The 23,557-nt window shown below is 41.6% G+C and overlaps 1 protein-coding gene across 1 annotated transcript in view; it reads right to left on the reverse strand.

Moving 5' to 3' along the window:
- ADCY2 (adenylate cyclase 2) overlaps nt 1-23,557 on the reverse strand; it is a 456,889-nt gene that overhangs the window by 97,360 nt on the left and 335,972 nt on the right. The window contains exons 8-13 of the mRNA XM_065398381.1: nt 21,783-21,941; nt 21,294-21,426; nt 20,675-20,851; nt 18,756-18,799; nt 15,133-15,213; nt 2,653-2,722 (exon numbers count right to left, since the gene is read on the reverse strand). Coding sequence (XP_065254453.1) covers nt 2,653-2,722; nt 15,133-15,213; nt 18,756-18,799; nt 20,675-20,851; nt 21,294-21,426; nt 21,783-21,941 — 664 coding nt within the window. The remainder of the gene's footprint in view (nt 1-2,652; nt 2,723-15,132; nt 15,214-18,755; nt 18,800-20,674; nt 20,852-21,293; nt 21,427-21,782; nt 21,942-23,557) is intronic.

A 23,557-nucleotide genomic window follows, 5' to 3' on the forward strand; every position in this document is an offset into this window, starting at 1 on the left:
TCTTGAATAAAATACATTGTTTCTCTCATTACTTTGGTTTTCTTTCAGATCAAATAAGGCCCAATCTTTCTCTTACTGATGTCAACGACAAATCTCTCACTGACTTCAGTGGAAGCTAGGGTTGCCAACCCTCCAGGATTGGCCTGGAGTCTCCAGGAATTAAAAGATTAATCTTTAATTAAAGATTAAAGATCATATAATTATATCTCCAGGAATACATCCAACCAAAATTGGCAACCCTAGTGGAAGCTAGAGTGAGCCCATAGACAATAAAAGAAATTGGAGAAGGAAATTAAAAAGTTGGATATGAAAATAATTATTTGTCACATGGCAGCACTCAGCAGCCCATATAGTGATCAGGGCTTCAGTAAGCTCAGCAATGTGCAGATACTTAAAAAAAAAGTCCCTACCCCAAAGAACTTGGACCCTGCAAAAGCTTACACATGTGCTCAACATTAAGCACAGAGTATTCCCATTAACGGGTCTACTGAAGCGGTTAAACACATGCATGAGTGTTTGTAGGATTGGAGCCTAGCATATCATTTCCTCTCCTCCTCTCAAACTGATTTGCACTTTTCCTCCTTCTCTCTCCTGCTCTTCCTCTCCCCATCCCACAAGCAACTCATTCACTTTCATGTGCATGTGAAGAATGAGTGGGAAAAGAGAGATGACAGGAGAGAGAGGCAGAGAAAGGAGAAAGCAAAAGGGAGACGAGCAAATACAAGAAATAGAGTGATGTTGCTCATTCTCTCATCAGCAGGACTCATTACTTTCTCTCCTGAAGAAAGAGATTCATAGATTCCAAAGCCAGAAGGGACCACAGTGATCATCTAGTCTGAGAGAGATAGAGAATCCACAACAACCCTTGGTAAATTGTTCCAATGGTTATGGTGTTATACCTATCTCTGCTAGATTGAAGAACCCACTATCAAATATTTGCTCTCCCCGTAGGTATTTAAACATTGTAATCAAGTCTCCCTTTAACCTTCTCTTTGTTAAGCTAAATAGTGAGCTCCTAGAGTTTACCACTATAAGGAAGGTTTTCTAAAGCTTTAATCATTCTTGTGGTTCTTTCTCTGAACCCTCTCCAATTTATCAATGTTCTTGAATTGTGGACACCAGAATTGGACACAGTATTCTAGCAGCAGTTACATCAGCACCAAATACAGAGGTAAAATAACCTCTCTATTCTTACTCGAGAGTCCCCTGTTTGTGCACATGAGGAGGAGCTTGAAGTGTGTTTCCCCCCCCCAGCAAAAGGAGTACAGCAGCAGGACTGGCTGGGGGATAGAGGAATGAATCCCTTCTCCCTAAGGTTCTAAAGGTCAGAGGAAAGGAGAGCTCTAGAGGAGAAGCAGATATGATGACAAGGAAAAAGTGTTCTGTGACCCCTTTCCTAGTTGTGCTATGGGTGAGAAAGAGGCTTCTTCTGTCTGCCTCCTACTTCAGGTCCCCGGCTGCATGGGAGAACTCTACCCTGGAACATTTCACACTGCTGTTCACTAGCGTTCTTTTACCTATACACATCAAGTTACAGCCTCCAATGTTGTAATTTAGCAAACATAAAAGAAAATAGACACATTTACCATATTTTAAAAATGTTGTAAAATATGAGTAAAATTTTGTAAAATGGCTGTCCATTAAAAACACAAAAAATGTGAAATTTGATAAAATATACATTCTTTATATTGAAAATGCCCTCATTTACCCACATAAGACCCATATTTTCTATTCTGTTTGGAAATCATGTTTTCACTTTTTTTATCATATTCTATTTTAACAATAACACTTAAGAAAGAGAAAATCAGATTCCCACCCCTATCCACTCCCCAGCCTTACCACACCAGATGCAGCACTTAGGGTACGTCTATACCCAGCCGCTAGTTCGGCGGCTGGCAATCGAACTTCTGGGTTCGACTTATCGCGTCTTGTCTGGACGCGATAAGTCGAACCCGGAAGTGCTCGCCGTCGACTGTGATACTCCAGCTAGACGAGAGGAGTACCGCGGAGTCGACGGGGGAGCCTGCCTGCCGCGTGTGGACCGAGGTAAGATCGAACTAAGGTACTTCGAACTTCAGCTACGTGAATAACGTAGCTGAAGTTGCGTACCTTAGTTCGATTTGGGGGGTTAGTGTAGACCAAGCCATAGTGCTAATATTAGCCACTAACATGAACACTCTGTGTGGTGTGCATCCTGGCAGGTAAGATGTACTGAATTCTGAGGTCTCAATTCTCCCACATTAGCACCATTTGTAATTGAAACTATATAGAGACATTCAGAAATACACCTCTACCCTGATATAACACGGATTCGGATATAACGCGGTAAAGCAGTGCTCCGGGGGGGCAGGGCTGCGCACTCTGGTGGATCAAAGCAAGTTTGATATAACGCGGTTTCACCTATAACGCGGTAAGATTTTTTGGCTCCCGAGGACAGCATTATATCGAGGTAGAGGTGTCGTTTATTAAGTTTGGGAACTTTTACAGGCTGCATTATTTTTTTCCTAGGCCAATATAAATGTAAAAGAAGCTGGTGATAAGTGTTAGCATTTTAAAAACTAAACATGTTAACTGCCTAGCAAATGTCTTTTGTGACTTGCATATTTAAATTAAAATATAGAAATAATTAGTTCTGAGGTGAAAACAACTTACTTCTTTTTCCAGAGTTTTGTTATAGAAAAGTAGTGATATTCTTTGAATGTCTTCAGATTTAAGCCATTGCCTGAAAGAATAAAGAAATACACAAAACATTATAAAGGGCATCAAAAGATATTAGTCCTGTTTTTTCTATCATTGAAAAGCTGTAAACTAAGAAAAACAAGGTGGATGAGGTAATATCTTCTATTGGAGAAACTTCTGTTGGTGGGAGAGATATACTTTTGAGCTACAGAGCTCTTATTTAGGTCTAGTAGGTACTCAAAGTGTCACAGCTAAAGATTAGGTGGAATAGATTGTTTAGCATCAATGGATGACACATATTGTAAGACAGCATTCAAGGTAAAAACAATGAGGAGTCTGGTGGCACCTTAAAGACTAACAGATTTATTTGGGCATTAAGAATAAATGGACACAAATCGGACATCAGGAATAGTAAAATACAAAAGCCAGTAGGAGAAGACTTCAATCTCCCTGGACATTTTATAACAGATTTAAAAGTAGCCATACTTGAACAAAAAAACTTTAAAAACAGACTTCAAAGAGAAACTGCAGAACTAAAATTCATTTGCAAATTTAACACCATTAATTTGGGCTTGAATAGGAACTGGGAATGGCTGGCTCACTGCAGAAGCAACTTTCTCTCTCCTGGCATTGACACCTCCTCATCAATTATTGGAGTGGACCACATCCACCCTGATTGAATTGGCCCTGTCAACACTGGTTTTCCACTTGTAAGGTAACTCCCTTCTCTTCATGTGTCAGTATAATAATGCCTGCATCTGTAATTTTCACTCCATGCATCTGAAGAAGTGGGTTTTTTACCCACGAAAGCTTATGCCCAAATAAATCTATTAGTCTTTAAGGTGCCTCGTTGTTTTTGTGGATACAGACTAACATGGCTACCCCCTGATACTTGACATTCAAGGTAAAGTGGCCTCTGCAGTCATAGGCCAAAAATGGGGATTAGTGGGTTACAGATTGTTGTAATAAGCCATAAATCCAGTGTCTTTATTAAGACTATGATTTGTAGTGTCTAGTACAGTTATGAATTTAAGTTCTCACACTCGTCTTTTGAAGGTGTTGTGCAGGTTTCCTTTGAGGACATGGACTGAGAGTTCAGATATGGAGTGATCATTTTGTGAAAAGTGTTTGCCCACAGGTGATATGTGTTTTTGTCTTTCATCATTTTTCTGTGTGAGTTGATTGGAGAGCATAGTGATTGTCTGGTTTCACCCACATAGTTATTGGGGCATTTAGTGCACTGGATGAGATACGTGTGTTAGGCATATGTAGGATTGATGGATTTTGAAAGGTGTGTTGCTGGGAATATTGATCATGGTAGTTGGTTGAGATATGTCTACAGGTTTTGCATCTGTTGTTCTGGCAAGGTCTGGTGCCACTTTGAGTTGGGGGTATTCTGGTCTGTGGGAAGCTTGCTTCTGATGATTAGCTTGGCGAGGTTGGGGGGCTGTTTGAAAGTCAGAAAAGGGGATTTGGGTAAGATTTCTTTCAGGATGTGGTCCCCAAGGAGTATGGGTTGCAATTTTTTAGTGACACTCTGAGTACCTTTCCCAGACCTTAAGAAGAGCTCTGTGTAGCTTAAAAGCTTGTCTCTTTCACCCATAGGTGCTGGAACTACAGTTGCGGGGGGTGCTGCAGCACCCCCTGACTTGAAGAAGTTTTCATTATATATAGGTTTTACAGTTTGGTTTAATGGCTCTCAGCACCCCCACTATACAAATTGTTCCAGCACCCCTGCTTTCACCTACAGAAATTGCTTCAATAAAAGATATTACCTCATCCACCTTGTCTCTCTGATATCCTGGGACCAACACGGCTTCAAGAACACCGCAAATAACAATGCAAAGTAAGATGTCAGTTTATGTATTTTGAAGAAAGTCAGTTATTGTGCTTCAGACTGGATAAAGTAAATCATATTGACTGCAACAGATGATCATGTAGTTCCACCCTTCCACTTGGTTTCTATATCTAACACACACACAAAACTGATATTTTAATGAATGGGCTGTACGTGGATGGTTCATGAAAACATTCAAGAGGGAGAGTTGCATTATAAAGTGCTTAATGTAAATGGCTTTGCTGCTGGTTCTTCACTCTATCTTCTATAATAATGATCCATTCCACAGATGTTCATACCTGGGACATGGGGCAGAACTTGAGGTGATTCTGTCCAACATAACGTACAGTGACTGGCATGTCACAACACACGACCATGCCATTTAATGAATGCTTTACACCATGTGCAAAGGTGAAAAAAGTCATTAAAAAGAGAGTGGGATGATTCTGTGTTTGAGATACATTCATCTGATGAATTTGAACCTCTTTCACACAGACCTTTTATTAGTTATCAAAGCATCATTTCCTACTTACAGACCAAAATATGTAAAAATGTAAAAAGTTGCAGTGAGGTTGCACAATATGTTTTTGTAGCTATGTGTAAAAGTAATGAACATTCTAGCTAATAGATTATTGAAGTAGCACCATTACAAAATGAAGAGGTCTATCTCTGAAAGTCCACATTCAATTCAATGGGAGGTTTTTATTTTTTAAAAAAAATTAAGGCATAATTTAATTTTGACTCTTTCCAACTGGCTAGACTTAATGAGGACTAGTCTGCTAATCTGTAAATAAAAAAAAATGTTAAAAGAGCTCAGTTCTGAGCATGTGCTCAGATTTGCAACACCTAACGTTAGGCCCCCTGCCGCCCACTGGAATCCTCAGCGCTGAGTTAGGCACCCAGGGTCTCTATATAAAGCACAAGGAGAGTTAGGTGCTTAAGAATGGGATTTGCAGAAGCCAGCATGCTGAGCAGGGAGCCACCTAAGCTATCCAGTAGGGAATGCTGAGGAGAGGGGTCTGGCAAAACTATTAATTTAATGGGGCCAGGATTTCATACATTAGCCCTTTTACTGACTATCTTTTGAGTCTTTAGACAGTAACATTAATGTTACATAAACATACATTGTTGTATTTTAGTTAAATATGCTGTTTGTAATGTGACTTGGGAATTTTCACGATGAATGGCACTATATGGGTATTACACATTATTATAGTATGAGAGCTGAGAGATTTAGGGTCATTCTACTTCCTACTGAAAACAATCTATGGAAGATGGAAGAAAAATCTTATTAAAACACTTCAGTGGGCAAAATATTCTTTTTTTATTAGTGCCACTCAGCTATTTGATTATAATGGGGCTAGTCCTCTTGGTCTCTGATTAATGAGTGTTAATTGAGAATTTGCAGCATAAACAATTTTCCTAACATTACAGACCCATTATAGATTTAGAAGCACATTTTAGTTACAAACGTTACCTGGAGTGCATTATCATCTTAAATGAAATTACAGGAAAGAGCAAGGTGAAGGTAATTTTCATGGAAAGCAAAACAAAGCAACTTATTAACTAAGATGCATTTATCAAGTTGTCCAATTACTACAGTTGGTAGAAGCATTTAGGAAAGGTGAATTCAGAGTAGTGTGAGCAGGCAGTGCCTTCATCATTATCTTTAAATGTTGTTTCTCTGAAAAGTGACTCTGGAAAAACTGCACCTTCTTATTCAACCAATCTGTTCCTTGTGGGTATCTAGAGTCACACATATATCCAGGGGTGAAAATGGGCCAGTACGGCGTACCGGTAAGAAGCCGGTACCAGCCCGTACCCAGACGATGTTAAAGCTCTGCTGCTGCGGCAGCGCTTTAACGTTGCTGCCCCTTTTGCCCTACTCTCAGGGTCGCCGGCAGTGGCTGAAGCCCCGGTCCCTTTTAAATCGCCACTGGAGCCCTGGGCTGCACGGGCCAGGCAGTGTGGATGGGCTGGTTGGGGAAGGCTGACCCCCAGCCCCACCCCTTCTACCCAAGGCCCTGCCCCTTCTGGGGGCCCAGAGCCGGCCTCCGTACCGGTAAGGATTTAGTATTACTTTCACCCCTGCATACATCTGATGACATTAACAATAAAAATAAGTTTTTACTGCCACTCCTGTTAGTCCTACAAAGCCATGCCATCTAAGATTAAGTGAGCTGGAATCTCTTTCTTCAAATGCATCAGCAACAGGCTTTTTTCCTTCTTTTTCTGGCCTACAGATTGCAAATGATTCTTTTGGGTGGGGAGCTTGCTACTGCAATACATGCTTTGGTCACCTTAGTCAAAATGCTCAAAGGTAGTTGGGCACCTAATTACCCTGGAGAATCTGGGCCTTTGTGATTACACTGATACTACCACAATGCATCCTACATGAGCATTCATCTTAAAATAATTCAGAAACTGAATCTGGGGTAGATGTAGTAAAAGAACAGGATATTCACTGGCTGCTTGTAGGCTCTGGGTGAAGTTTAAGGTATTGATTTTGACCTATAAAGCCCCAAACACCTGAATATGTTTGCCTGAGAGACTGTCTCTTCCCCTGTGCTATACTGCTGTGGTCAGCAGAGGTGCGTGAGCTGGAGTCCCCTCAGTAGAAAAGAAGGATGGCAACATATTATTTAATTAGCTTTGGAATTCATTCCTCATAGTGGTCTGAAAAAGCCTGCACCTGATGCCATTCAGGGCATACTGCAAGGCCCAACTCCCAGTGTTTTGAGGAGGGAGAGGTATGATGAGGGCTGGTATTTGTGGCTATGGCAGAGTACTGACGGTATTTTTTTTGGATATGATAGTTATCTCTGGTGGATTATTACCAGTTTGTGGGGGCCCTGATTTTCATTTTTTTTGTCATTACATGTTTAAAGTATGCCAAAGTTCTTATTCTTTTAGTTATAAACCAAACAAAAATAAATAAATCAACTGAACTGTTAACCAAGTTCCACTGGAACTTAGATTTTTTGGGGGGCTCCAGCTTCTGTGGTATCTGTGAAGCTGGCTGACCAGGTGCCAGCTCTTGCCAAGGCTTTAGGCCTCTGCTAAGTACTGACAAATTCATTGCTGGAAACCAGTCTGTTTCACCTGTGTGTTCGTATGGTTAAGGTGGGTATCAGACTTATAACAGTGTGTTTAGTGTTTCTTTAGTGATAATTTCTTTATCACATGCTATAAGATAATATTTAAGTTTTTGCTTTGTAACTGTACAAATTGTTTGCTTGGAAACTGAACCTAATCAGGAAGGATTGTCTCCTGCCCATCAAAAAGGACTATCAAAACTAAATGGGCCATTGTGGAACATCACAATACAAAGATTTTGTTAATTGCCCCTTACATTCATGAAAAGGCTATGTGAAAAATGGCTCGTCCCATCAGCTTGAATTCTGAAAGAAGGAAATAAAAATAGCTGACAAGAATATTTTTAATCTCTTTTGCTGTTTGGACTCTCACATAGCTGGAGCTATGAAACAGAAGTAGAGATCCCCAGGGTCAACCTGGGTTAGCAATAAAAGACATTCAAAGGTGACAGATTACTACAACTCTTAGTTCTTAGTTAATAACTCCTTAGTTTACTATAGGGTTGGCTACAAGTGTTGTTTTTGATGTGAGATCTAAGGTACAAATTGACCTAAGGTAAGTGACTGGTCCTTTGGGACTGGGAATAACCTGCATACTTTGTGATCTTTGGTGTATAGCAACCACCTACACTAAATCCAGATTGTCCGGGTGACAAGATAGACTGGAATGCCCAAGGGGACTGTCTGTGACTCCAAGGTAAGACTTGTTATAGTGCTGTAGGAGTTCATACTTGTTACTGGGTTGATGAAATGTAATTATAGAACATAAAACCAGCTTGGGGTCTCTGCCCTGATTCTTGACAGTCTTCCCTGAGGTTGCCACTTACGATCGTGACACTCCTGACAGCATGACAGTGTCTATGATTAAGGCTGTGAGCAGCAGCAGGAGTTTTGGTGTGGGAGGAGGCAGGGGGTTGGGGCATGGGATGAGGTGAAGTGGGCTCTGGGCAGCACTTACCTCGGGGGGCTCCCCGAAAGCGGCAACATCCCCCTCACTCAGCTCCTAGGCGGAGGCATGGCCAAGAAGCTCTGTGCACTGCCTCTGCCTGCAGGCACCGCCCCTGCAGCTCTCACAGGCCACGATTCCCAGCCAGTGGGAGCTGGCGCTCGGGGCAGAGGCAGTGCACAGAGCTGCCTGGCCACACCTCTGCCTAGGAGCTGAGCGAGGGAGATGTCACCACTTCCGGGGAGGTGCAGAGACAGGTAGGAAGCCTGCCAACCCCCTCCCCCCCCAGCACCTGTGGCACCCCTGGTCTGCCCCCTGCAAGATTTAGGGCTATATAGTAGAAGTCATGGGCCCTGAATTTTTGTTTACTGCTCGTGACCTGTCCATGACTTTTACTAAAAATACTCGTGACTAAAATGTAGCTTTATCATAGAATATCAGGGTTGGAAGGGACCTCAGGAGGTCATCTACTCCAACTGCCTGCTCAAAGCAGGACCAATCCCCAGACAGATTTTTGTCCCAGATCCCTAAATGGCTCCCTCAAGGATTGAATTTACAACCCCGGGTTTAGCAAGCTAATACTCAAACTACTGAGCTATCCCTCCCACCCATGCCCTATGACAGGCAGATGAAACCATTTACACCTGTGTAATCCCACACACGGCAGTAACTAAGGCCCTATCTGGCCTGCAGAAACTATATTTTGGGTGAAGCAGCTAACACTATCTATAGTGAAAGTTGCCTGATATTTCCCATTATAAGACCCTATTTGCTATAGTTTATAACTTTGCCAAACTAGGGATTAGGGAAAAATAAATTGTTTTGCCTTTGTTAACAAATTGATTGCAAGATTTTTTTTGAAAAAGATTTTTGATTGCTTTGGAACTGGGACTTGAAATTTGGCACTGGTGTCAGAAATGTGCCTTTTGCTGCTCCTGTGGAAAATATGCTTACATTTGGCCAAGTCTGGCCTTTGAAAAATCTTATTTTCACATATGCTCAGTTCACATCTGACCTGTTAAAGTTTGGCAGTTAAATTTTCTGAATATTCTGTCCGTACTGAGCATGCTCCATGGTCTCACAATTCCTGCATGCCGACCAGGCTGTGCATATGCCATGCCTGCAGAGCGGAGTCACTGAGCATACTCCATTCAAGGACTTTCCCCACAATTGCTTCGCTGAGCTGCTTTTGTGTCAGATGTGACAGATATTGCAACCACTAGCAGTATTTGGGGTCCATATTGTGTTAATGTATTTTATGTTTAAAGTATGAAAACCTCAAAAAGTCATTAGATTGAGATGGGCCAGGCAGTATGAGCTGTAAAAATATGCATAGCTCTTTGTATCAATACAGGTGATGTGTATTTGTGTGTTCCTGGCTCACTGTGTGTGTGGGGAGGTTGTGCAGAATCTGGAATCACTAGGGAGTGATTTCTGCAAAATGCCAAGGGTGGCTCTGTAGATTTCCAGCCTTTGAATCTGACCTCCTGCGAATAAGGGCAGGGATTGGTTGTATCTGTTTTCAGTAGGCTCGGGGACAAAGCAGGACTTTTGGTATAAAAGGCTGAGTTCAAACAGATTCAGGGTTTTCCTTTTGATTCAGCAAATGGATAGGACCTTCTGTCCAAGAAAACGCTCCAACTCTTGCTCAGCAGCTGGAAGGGATGTTGGCCTATCAGACTCCCCATGTGGAAGATGGCTGATTTCTGGTATGTTTGTTAGCAACTCTCTCCTCCCTCCCCGTGCCTCCTGCCTGCAGCAATTAGCTGTTTCGTGGAGTTCAGGAGACTGAAAGGGGGGAAGGGGGGAGGATCAAGGGGGGGAGTGGGGGCGGGCCTGGGGCAGAGCCGGGGGTTTGAGCACCCCCCCAGCACCTTGGAAAGAACAGCAAGAGGAGCAGCCAGACGATCCGCCCTCTTTCACCCTCTGACTCCACCACCTCAACCAAGCTTCACAATCATCATTGCTGAGTACAATATTACATTGTTTAAAACGTATACTGTATATGTATATATGTATATGTATAGTCTTTTGTCTGGCAAAAAAAAAATCCCTGGAACCTAACTCCCCCCCCCCCACCCTTTACATTAATTCTTATGGGAAAACTGGATTAGCTTAAAGTCACATTTTTCAAGAATGTAACTGCAATGTTAAACGAGGAGTTACTGTCCAGGAAAGGGAGGAGTCTGGGGAATAATTAGGGATGGAGAACTGGAGCAGAGGAAGAGAAGCTGGGGTCGGGGCAGAGAGAAGCAGATGCGGGTGGGGGAGGGAGGACAAGAGTTAAGGAAGATAGACACAAGCGTATGGTAAATGGGAGCAGAAACGTCTCTAATAACTTAAGTACACTACCTTCCAGAACCTAGAATTCAGACGAGGAGTTCTCAGGCTCTGCACTCTTCTGCTCCCAGCAAATAGCTCTGAAACTATCTGGCACAGTGAATGTCTAAAGTCCCACCAATGCCTGATCTAATGTGCAGAATTTATGCCTCCTGCAGATTTCTTTGCTTCCCCAGAGAAAAATGACTTTCTGATGGGGAAGCAAAGGGAAGTCAGAAGAGTGGTTATGCACCCATCCCCAGTAGTATGTTTCGGATGCCCAGGGCAACTGGCAGAGAGGTAAATCACTGTGATGCAGGAAGGGGGACTGGGGAAGACCCAGCTGGTGGCTCCTACCCTGCACTGGGTTCAGTTGCTAGTCCCGGCTGGGCTGGAGAGGACGGGACTTCCTCTTCCCCTGCACATTATCCGGGGCTGAGTCAGACCCACCCCCAGATTTCTCCCCCAGCTGCAGGAAACTCTGAAAACTATCCCCCCATGCTTTCTGCACCCATCAATCCTCAGCTGCAGGGAGAGGGATCCCTGTTCAGGGAGCTGCTCCCCCATCTGCCCAACCCCCATGCATCTAGTCCCCTTCAAACCCAGACCCTCCTGCTGAGCCTCACCCCACCACACACTCAGAACCCTCCCGATGAGCCTCACTCCCCCTGCACCTGGACCACCCTGACAAGCCACCCGCACCCGGATCCCCACACCACCGAGCCCCAACCAGCTGCACCTGGATCTCCACCCCACTGAGCCCCACTCCTCCATCGTCTAGACTCCCCCACTGATTCCCCCACACTGAGACCCCCCTGCCAAGCTCTATTCCCCCCCACTGAGCCCCAACCACCTTCACCTGGACCCCATTGCAGAGTCCCATTACTATTGCATTCAGAACCCCCCAACAAGCCCCTGTACAACCAGATCCCCCTGCAACTAGACACCCCACTAAGCCGCCTGTACCCAGATTGCCCCACACAGAACCCTCTCAACCCACACCTGGATCTCCCCCCCATACACTTGCATCCTGCCTGCCCACACCTGGTGCACCTGGCATGGAGGGGCAAGGCCCAGGAGTGTTTCTGGGGGAGATCCGGTCCTTGTGCTGTGTCAGGGTTGTGTGCAGCGTCACTGCTGAGTCTGTGTCCCAGGGGGGAACTGCACAGTGATCTCCCACCTCTGTGCAGACAGTGGCCTGTGCTCCCCAGTGCCATGCTGAAGACTCCACATTTATTTGACAAATAAAATTTGCAGAATTTTAAAATATTGTGTGGAGAATTTTTAATTTTTTGGCGCAGAACGCCCTCAGGAGTAACATATGCAGCCTACTACTGGTATCAGTTAATCTGGTAACAGAGTGCAAATGGTTTGTGCTGTGTATTTAAAAGTTTAGACCCTGCTGATTACCTAAGCTAGTGGCCAATCAGGTTCCACATGATGAATTTTTGTTTGTTCAGATTTTTTTTTAAATAGGAAATTATATGAAAAAACCTTACATTAAAAAAACATTATTAAAGTTGCAAAGCCAAGCACTCAAAAGTTAGGAAATTCCAGAATTAAGGTTGTCCATCAGTGAAGAGGTGGTAATTCAACTTTCCCCCCTTCTTATTCAATGTGTGGCCCCAGGCCTTCTGAATACAAAATTATTCATTACCTCATAGAAGCTTTCATCAACATATCTGAGTGCTTCACAGTTAAGGGCCAATTGTGAACATTTTGGTTTAAGTGACTTGCCCAGAATCACACAAACTCCACAGGAGAGAACCCAATTCTCCATGGCAAAATTCAATTTCTTTAACCATAAGGGTACCCTTTCTCTTCCTGAAATCACTGCCTCACTCACTACACACTATCTTCTGTAATATCAGGGCATATTTTATCAAAAATGATAGAGCAGTCATAGTAAATTTAGTAGAAGTTATGATCTATGATTTTTGATAAAAAAATGTCCTGACAAGTGGGGGAGCACCAAACACTTGCAGCAGCACCCTCCCCACCCCCGGCATCACAATCCTAATCCTGTTTAGTGAAGAGGATGTGTTTGGCAGGCTGGCAAGCAAGCCCACCCTGTACTCACTCCGGCCTTCTGTGTCCCTTGGGGAAGAGTGTGGGGGTTGAGAGCAAGCCCACCGTGCACTTACCCTGGGCACAAGCAATGGCAGGTCATGACCGGGAGGCAGCCGGGCCAAATTTGAATGAGTATGGCTGCGATCCTGTGTCCCAAGTTGCAATGTCCAGAGAGGGGAGCTGGGCCTGGCCCTGTGGGACACAGAAGCTGCCATTTTGGGATAGGCTCTTGCTCTCCAACACACACTCCCCCGGGGCATCACCTCTGCAGTGGGCTCGTGACCCACCTAGAGCCTTCCTGGAGGAAGTCATAGACAGAGAAGTCGCAGAGAAATCACGGTACCCATGGCTTTTTCTGCATCATGACAAACCTGTAGCCCTCCATATGAGGAAGGGGGTCCTACAAACAACAGTCTCATTCAAGATACAGTCCTGATTCATCCTGAGAGCAGTCAATCCTGTGCATTGAATGAGGTAGGGTTCCTACTGTAAAAATATGTGAACATGTAATTATTACTGTGTTAATTCATATGCACAGTCAGCCATATTTTTGATATTTCTTAGTTTTGAGCACTTGACTTTTCAATTTTATTGTTGTCTACATGTAGTTGTTGGATGTAGCTTTTACTAATAATTATGTATGAGAAGGAAAGAACTCAGCTTAGATCTCTGATCATAGGTTAAGACTGCAGGATTGGCAAGTTTTTACATGTAAACTAAGAACATTTGTTATGGAAATCATTGATAAATAACACATAATTGAACCACACAATGCCATTTTGCAGTGTCGCTTTTTAGAACCCATGTACTTTAAAACATACTAAAGCTGTATGGATTGCGTCTTGTAACCCATTCTTAGATTAACAGTGTAAACAAACCTATTTGTCTATCTGAGGACTTGCTTCCAATCATTTTGTTATTTGTGTGTGACATGACTGTCAACATACACTTCCATTGAGAACTTACTCAAAATTGTTTTCTTAAAACTACAGACAGCCTGATGGGATTGTTACACATGAAAATTAAGTGTGGTCCTTGAGTTTCTAGCAATTAGGTGCAGTATACAACTTATTCAACTGAGCAAATATTGGACACCTGCAATGGAGAATACAATTCATAACTACTAACCAAATTTTTGCAAATACATCCCCCTATTTCACCCTGAAGTGATAGTTAATATTTAAAGGAGCCTGTACCCTTCAGTTAGAGAAGTATTGAGCTTGCTCTTATCTGTTCACTAAGAGGATCTGATATCATCAATAAGTGTCACCTCCAGTTCCTCCAAGGACATATACTCAATGTGTACCTCTCTGCCTCTGAGAACAATTTACGTGTGCAGACTAGCTACGTTATGCTCTAATGAATCAATGGACCAACTGAAACAATAATTATCAAAGGTGGCAAAAGAGCCACTTCTAGTTCTGTGGAGCTGCTTCTGTCACTCTGATTTCGGTGGCAGAAAGTCCTGGTTATTATTTAGTCATCTCACTTACTCGTCTACTGTGACAGATGACTGTACTGAGCCAGAGCAAGTAGACATGGAATACAGCCACAGGAGCATAATGCTTTATTCTCTTTTTCCATGTTTATCCCCATCTGCTGTTACCCCTGATCATTAATTATTTCTATTTTCACTCCTTACTACTAAGTTCCTTTGTTCTTTCTCTTTACCCCTCCTCTGTCTTTTCAATTACTAATTTAAGGTGCACTTATCTATGAAATCAGAAAATAAAAGAACAAACCCAAATATTTCACTAGCAGTCCCATCAATTTAGGATATAACTACACTTAATTTCCCAGTTGTATATAAGGCTTTGTACCAATTCTTAGGAGGATGTGGAGAGGTGTCGTAGACATGGGGACTTAGGGCCAAAACGTGGATTCCTGTAGAAGGCCTAAGGAATCAAGTTTTGAGCAGAGGAACTTCAAGGTGCAAACGGAATCTTCCCCCAATGTATGAATGACAAGTGCAGCAGCTATTAGAACAATGCCCTTGAAAAAGTTGCTGCACAGTGCTGTTCCTTAGCCTGCAGGGAGCGTAATGTCTCTCTGAGTGGCCTATTCTACTTTCTGATGTGGAATGGTGGACGCGCCACTGCTTTTTGGGTTTTGTGCATCAATGTAAGGAGAGGCAGCAGACTCTACCATCAGTTGTAGAAGAATGTGAATATGAGATGTAAATATACTTTTGAGCGTTGATTCCATCAATGGCCTGAATCATCCTCTCATTCAATTCTTCTTCAAATCTTTTCTTCTGTGATTTTGTTCTGTAATGAAAAAAGATGAGATATTAACATTGGATCTTGATTGGAAAACTGGGCTATAGTCACCAAAATGAAATTCAACAAAGACAAATGAAAGGTGCTACAGTTAGGGAAGTAAAACCAAATGTACAAATACAAAATGGGAGAAAACTGGCTTGACAGCAGCACTGCTGAGAAGGATCTGGGAGTTGTGATGGATCACAACCTCAACATGAGTCAGCAATGTGATGCTATTGCAAAAAAAAAGTTGCATTAACAGAGGCACAGCATGCAAGTCACAGGAGGTGATAGTACCACTCTACTCAGCGCTGGTTAGGCCTCAGCTGGAGTACTGCATCCAATTTTGGTCATCAATGTTTAGAAAGGATGTAGATAAAATGGAAAGAATTTAGAGGTGAGCAACAAAGACGATCAAAGGGATGGAATGCAAGCCATATGAGCAAAGGCTGAAGGAACAGGGTATGTTTAGTTTGGAAAAGAGGAGATTAAGAAGGGATATGATCAGGGCCGGCTCCAGGCACCAGCTGAGCAAGCTGGTGCTTGTGGCGGCAGATTGTTGGAGGCAGCATTCTGCCCAATCCTAGGGCGGCACGGCCGCTTTTTTTTTTTGTTCTTGTTCCGCTCCGGCCGCCCTGTAGGGGGTGGTAGTGCGGAGAACCAGAGCGCCCTGCAGGGCAGTCCTCTTCCTTCCCTCCCCGCCGACCGGAGCGGAGCCCTCGCGGCAGGCGGCAGGAGGTGGCGCAGCGGGAGGGGCAGCGTGGCAGCGCTCCTGCTGTAGCCCTGGCCACCCCCTTCTCTCTCTCTCCCGCCCGCTCACTCCCCCTCCCCCCCAGCCTGTCCCCCTGCACCCGCGCTCCGGCCACGCCGCAGGTTTTTTTTTATTTGCTTTGCCGTTCTGGCCGCCCCGTTTTTGTTTTGTTTTTTTTTGCTTGGGGCGGCCAAAAAGCCAGAGCCGGCCCTGGATATGATAGCTGTCTTCAGCTACTTGAAAGGCTACTATAAAAAAGATGGAGAAAAGTTGTTCTCTTTTGCCACAGAGGGCAGGACAAGAGGCAGTGGGTTCAAACTACAGCATAGCAGATTTAGATTAAATTTCAGGAAAACTTCCTAAGAGTAGGACAATGGAACAGACTGTCTCCTGAGGCCATGGAAGTTTCTCCACTGGAGGTTTTTAAAAGGAGGCTGGATAGCCACCTGTCTTGGATAGTTTAGACACAACAAATCTTGTATCTTGGCCAGGGTTTAGGCTAGATGACCCTTGCAGTCCCTTCTAACCCTATGATTCTATGACAATCCATCCCACAAAGAACATACTATCTAAAAGCAAAATATAAGGTGGTGCTTTAAAAATAAAACAAAACACACTTGCAAAAAATTAGAGTTGAGGAAATTTCTGTTAAAGGAAAGTGCTCACCTTGGTAATGTAATGAATTTATAAAAAAGAATTTCATATTCTCAGCTCCTTAAAAATATCCATATTTGCTGCAGCTATTTTTGGTCATATTTGTCTGCGTTGTGTGAATAGGTAAGAACATGCCAGTCACATTCATAGGAACACTTTTTTATGGCCTGAATAGAGGATCTAGAACTTTCCAGTAGCAGGTTTGGAAATAATTGTTTTCAAAACTTTATTTTCAAATATATATCAGGTTTCTCTTTATATAGTCTGTAAAACTACTATAATGAACAAAAAGGTTCATTTTATTTTAAGTTAGCTGGGCATGGAATGGACACAATGTCTGCATGGATGGGACTCTCTTCTGTTACACCAGGCTTCACTTGTTGTTCACTTCAGAAGTTGTGCTCTCCTAAAACCTGGAGCATCTCAAATATCTCCAGATTTTCTCTCCATCCTTTCAAGATTAATATCCAAAATTTAAGATATAGGTAGTACCTCAGATTTGAACTACCTGAACTCCTAGAGTTTATGATAACTCACAGATTTGAATTTTGGCAAGGTTAACTCAAGCCCTTCCTCCTTCTGAGCCATGACTTTTGGATTAGTTCTTAATAACTGAGGATCTACAGGATGGTTCAATAGATAAGATAGCGTAGGTTCGTAGAGTAGTTTATATAGAACCCTATTACTTTTCCACTGAATGCAACTGATTTCAAGACTATTGAAATGTATCACTGATTTCATGACTATTAGGTATGTGTCAAGTGTCTATCACCTATTTCTTACAAGTAGTCCAGGATAACAACAGACACTTGTCCAATCTTATCTAACCCTATCTAGCAAATAACTAAAAAGATGGGATTTCAAAAGAGCTGAGCACTCACCTAACTGTTCCCTTTGACCTCACTGGGAGTGGTTGGGTGATCAGCTCTTTTGAAAATCACTACTTATTCAAGTGCCTTAATATGGATATAGGTGCCTGATTTTAGGTTCCTATTTGTGAAAATCTTGGCCATAAGCTATATTATATTTTCAGGCCAAGTTATACAATCATCATTTTTTGTTGAACCTTTGGAGTCTATTTTAGAGTACAATTAAAGAATAAGAAAACAAAAGCATTTCCAGCATTTGAAAGAATTTCATTCTTTGAAAATACCACAATAAAATGGTTCACTCTTTCACTACAGTGCTGACATACACGATTTTCACATTCTGTGCAAATTGAAACATAACTAATCTACTATAGCCTTAAAGCCAGGATGTGTTTGTCAGGTCTTGTAGGATCAGCGAAAGGTTGGTCTTCCTATGGGATCCAGAACTGCTGTTGAATAGGACTACCTGGCTTCCTGTCAACCTTTGGATAACGTACGATATATATGCAGGGCAGGGACATTGGAAGAGAATAAAGAGAGACCACAGATAGGATGAATTACCACCTTAGGCAAAGGGAATGAAAATGTTAGTTTTGAATGGAATGGTTCTTTTAAACCAATTTATGGTACTTGTGATATCACTTATAGCAATGAAGAAAATATGTTATTTACAGTTTAGCTTTCTCAGGCTCTTAAAAAGATGAAATACAGCTCTAATTTTCTTGCAATACCATGCTAATTTTATTTTAAAAAAACAGCCATACTCCTTTCTTTTTTAAAAGAACTTTTTCAGTTCACCTACATCCATTTCTTCTCAATCTTTCCTACTAACGGAAAGTTCAGCCATGAAAAATGACAAGATGAACTTTATCATGTGAATTTATAATCATTTGTCCGGCAGTAACACAGAATATGACACAAACCAGCACTTGAACCACAATAATATTTTCTGAAGCTACTTTATGAAGTAAGTAACACTCAAAAAACTAATTGTCAATTGAAAAAACCCTTACCAGCACCCCCACTAGGGGACAATGAGGCAGCTTCACTTTCAAATGATCCACAATGTACTGTAATGCAACTTTCTATAGGGTTAATGCTGTTTGTTGGCAGATGTGGATCCATAATTAATAAGCACCACTTTAAAATATATCTAGTTTTACATCCAATCTCTTTGTTGGAAGGACTTGCTCTAAAAATCATATTTTGGAAAAAATGGCTCTTGGTAAAAGTGCTGTATCTATTGTACTTTATGTGAATAAATTTATACATACCTTTCTCTGCAACGCTGGAAATGATACTGACCCATTGGCACATCCTAAAAAAAAAAGGGGGGGGGAACCTGTATTAAATGTAGAACATTCTGAAAATATTCCTCATGTTGAAAATATTTGTTAGACTATAGTGATGCAAAATTTGTCAAGAAGAAAACTCTGCAAATACATTAGTGCTAATTAATCTGTTACCAGATCAATATATGAAGTTTTCAAATGGGTGTTAATAAGTAGAAGCCTTTTCACATAATAAGTTTCAATGAAGCAGAAAAGGGGAATGATTTGGAAAATATGATTAGGCAACAAGCTTCAATGTAAATATTAATTTATTAATATGGATTTGGTTGGATCCAAAAAGCTTTTTCCCTATAAGTTTTACTACTTCGGAACCTAATCATGATCCCACTGAAATCAATGCCAAAATTCCCATTGCTTCCAATCGGAGCTAGGGTTATTCAGTGCCTTTGAAAATTAAGTAACATCTGATTAGGTTCCCAAATATAGATTATGACCATTATTTTAAAATGACGATGATTGCTGACAGCAACCATTATTTTGTGACTAAATAATAGTTTCATGCTTTTTATGGTTAACATGTTGCATTCAGGGCCGGCTCCAGGCACTAGCGAAGGAAGCAGGTGCCTGGGGTGGCCAACAGAAAGGGGCGGCACTCCGTCCGTTATTGGGGTGGCAAGTCCGGGTCTTCGGCGGCAATTCGGCGGTGGGTCCTTCACTCCCTCTCTTCCTCTTCGGCGGCACCTCAATCGTTTTTTGTTTTTTTCCCTTTGCCGCTTGGGGCGGCAAAAAAGCTGGAGCCGGCCCTGGTTGCATTAACTTTATATTTTTGCTTTGATGTACTGAACTTACTGATCAAAAATCTTGAGTTAATGAGAAGTTACAGGGTTCAACCCTTCATTCTTGGTGCAAGGAATATGGGATTGAATTCAAATGTTGAGTACAACCAGAATTTCCTTTTTTTTAATTTTTTTAATTTTTTTTTGCTTTTTCAGTAGTAGATGATAGTGATGTGCAGGAATAACAGAGACATTGGGACTGAATGATCAGAAAAAAAATCTCTTATCTAATAAGGGTGCAGAATTTAATGGTGTGCTATAGAACTATTGACCCAAATCCTCATCTATGGTTGAGGAGCCCACAATGAAGCTTGGAAAGGCAGGTGCTGCTGACTTGTGTACTCCAGGATAACTTAGAGCAGTTGAAGGGCACAGGAAAGCCCTGGCCATGCTGCCTTTTCCCCAACTATGCCTATACTGCAGTGAGAGAATATACCTCTCAGAGAATCTCTCTATACTGGTGTTCTCCTGTGGCTGTCTAGCACTGGCTTTTAATCCAGAAACTGCCTGCACGGTGGTGCAAAGTAACCACACTATACCCTGGGGTTGAGTCCATAGGCCTAGAAGGCCCAAGTTTGCTCTCCAATGTGCACACACAATTCCTGTTGATTTCAGTGGGATTTCAGACTTGCACTGATAGCAGAATTTGGCCCTTTCAAATCTGATCCAAAGCCCATTAAGTCAATGGAAAGACTCTCATTGACTTCAGTGGGCACTGGATCTGGCCTTTAAAACTGGATCTCAAAAGAGAAACAAAATACAGAGGCATATGTTTTTTTTTAAACAGGAAATAGTAGTTTTTTGCACTGTTCTTGTTCCCGTGTCTGTCCCAGCATATTAGAGAGACAAGGTGGGTAGGTAATATATTTTATTGGACCAGGTTACCTGAAGAAGAGGTCCATCTAAGTTCAAAATCTTGTCTTTTTCACTAACAGAAGTTGGTCCAATAAAAGATTTCACCTCATCCCATCTTGTCTCAGGAAATAATAGAACATTTAATACCAAAGAGTTAATTTTTCTTTCAAAATAGCTACATAGTTTGAAATGACATAAATAGGCCCATACTGTGGTACTAATCTTGCCATTTTCAGTGGTCATGCTGTCCCTGTGGTGTAAGTGTGCAAATGGCTTGGCTGCACCCCAAGATTCCAGGTACCGGGTCATGCGGACAGAGGCTCTCATTTTAGCTCCATCTAAGGTATGCCGGGGTCTGAAGTGGTGCTGAGGACTTCGCCTTTCTCCCTGAGCGGAAAAAAAAGATGAATATTTATAGATGATTTAATATAGTACATGGTTAAATCCTGTTGTAAACCACACGAGTGCGCTCACAGACATGCAAACATATGTGCATTCTCTCATGCTTTTATATGGTACTATATATCCATACATTTAACTATAACTGAGAGGTGCTGATAGCATGCAATTCCCAGTGGCTCCAATGGGAGTTGCAGAGTTCATTTCTTCTCAGGATCTGGCCATTACTGTATATATCAAACAGAAGGTTTCTGTTCCAATCCAGGTAATATTTGTATAGTACTTCTTGGCAACACTATCATTGTTGTCAAAATTGTCAAAATCATTGTTCTCTGAGTAACATTTTGTGTACAAGTGTGTAATAAAAGAATATAATATTCTTTTTAAAAATAGAACTATGGTTGACAGCATAAACGCAAGTACTACTAACCTTGGGATTGATTACAAAGTAGGTTTTAACATTATGCTCCTTCAGATATGGGTCCCTTACATCTCCATCCCCTTCTTCCACTTTGTATGCTCCATTCAAATGTGCCAAGGTGACTGAAGTAATGTGAACACGGCTGAAATTATGGAACATTAGAAATATTAATTTATAGCATTATTTTTAACTGAAAACAAAAAAATTCAACAGTTTTCCTATATAGATTTTTGTAAATGAAAGATACAATAATTAAGGGTGCCATTTTAAAAAGTTTTTATGTGCAGAAATCAGGTAGAAAGCAACACATCTGGGGTTTTCCGTATAAAAAGTATCAGCTTGAATCATACCTTCCCTCAGGAAAACAACTAAAACATATTATTGATAAGAAGCTCTAAGTCCTGGTTAAGATTTCTTCATAAAGGTCTGCAATCAATTATCTATATATTATTTATTTGATAGGAAAATGTATTAAAGTTCATGTATACAAAGCCTTACCCTGGGACTCCTCCAGCTTCCATGTGGTTTGCCAATGTAACATCATGTGACCATACATCATACTGCCACTTCTGTAGCCCAATAACACCACAAAGGACATTTCCAGAATGCACTCCTACACGCATATTGATATCAACTCCAGTTGCATCTCTGACCTTCCTACAGTTAAGAAGAAGAAGATGTTAGGATACAACATGGGTCCATAATTTTGAATTTACAAGAAAGCCAAACAACAGTGGTAATGGTACCTTATTTCATTTATCTCTAGTACCAGGTTACTCAGATGCTTTCTTTTGCTAAAAGGTTTACTTTTTATATGTTATCCCTATTGTCACATTTTTGGAACCATTCGTTTGTAACAAATACTCATTCTAAGTCCAAGCTAGAGTTCCCTTTTTTAATACCCATGTTAATTATTTTAGGAATAGTAAGCCATACAGAGGAGAAACTTGGCCTTCTGACTAAGCTTGAACTGCAACTCTTTGGAAGATCTTTGTTCTATCCCAGCTCTGTTGCCAAGTACGTGTGAAATCTTTGATAAATCATGTAACTTCTCTGTACCTCAGTTAACCTATAATATTTACCTACCTCAAAAGAAGCGTTATTAATATTTGTAAATGTTTTTAACTCCATGGAATGAAGGTGCTATTCCTGTGTATCAAACTTGGAAGATACTGAGCATGTGAAATCTTCTTTTTTGTGAGGTTCAGAGTGGCAGTATGAAATACTGCTACAAAGAGATCCACATACAGTAGTTATTGTAGGGTTTGGTACATGATATTGGTAACATAATCAGTCTAAGGGAAAGAATGGCACCACATTACTAGCCTGTTGAATTATGGAACAAATATGGCACAGTCATTTCTCTTTCTTCTGAAGCAAGAATTGGCTTGGGCAGAAATGGGGCACTGGACCTAATGGATGACTGGTTTAATCTGGTATGGCAAATCCTATCTTCCTGTAACATTTCTGAAATGGTCTTTGGCCCAGAAGGTGAAAATTGGTGGAGTTTTATTTGACTGCCATTGTACAATGAAATCATGCTTCAAAATTATTTTATGAAAGATGGGGTTGGAGTTCTCAGATATTCTAGGCCCCATTCACTTGATAATGCATGTTTCCTTTCCACTACTGCTCTTTTACACTGTTTTTCTGTAGCTGACATACTGTTGGTAAGTGATCTCTGTAAGCAGTCCCATAAGATAAATGCAGCTTTGTTCTGCAGGACTGTAGTGCAATATATCTTTTTAACAGACTACTACAGAAAATCAACATCCTTGGGAGTTTTTTGTGCTTCAGTAGAGAACAACAGAGAGGACAAAGGTCTCCCAGCTTTATTTATTTATTTTCTCCCCTACCTTGCACCCTTGATAGTCATTTACATCTGTGCATTGTGTTAGCCATCTGTGCAAAACAGGTATAAAATGCTACCAAATCAGAATAGCAGTATTTAGCAAATGCTTTGTACAGGTGGCTAACACAAGGGTCAAAGGCAGTTGAAATTTAGGCCTTAAATCTTTTTCCAGTGACATCCTGACCAAAAGTAAGATAGCAAATTGGCCTCTGCATTTCATTTTAGGTCATAAAGTTGACAAATATTATATGAAATTTGAGGATTTGAATTAGCTTGAATCAGGTTTCAAGGTCACATTTTTCTGTGTGGACCACAAACTCTGAGTTGGTTTTCATTCTTGACACAGAGGGTTTCTGGGAGCGGGAGCAGCAATGAATCCTCATAACTCAGGATGCCGCTGCTAACTTCAGCCCTAAGGTTA

The sequence above is a fragment of the Emys orbicularis genome, chromosome 2 (genome assembly GCF_028017835.1).
Source record: "Emys orbicularis isolate rEmyOrb1 chromosome 2, rEmyOrb1.hap1, whole genome shotgun sequence".
NCBI classification, from domain to species: Eukaryota; Metazoa; Chordata; order Testudines; family Emydidae; genus Emys; species Emys orbicularis.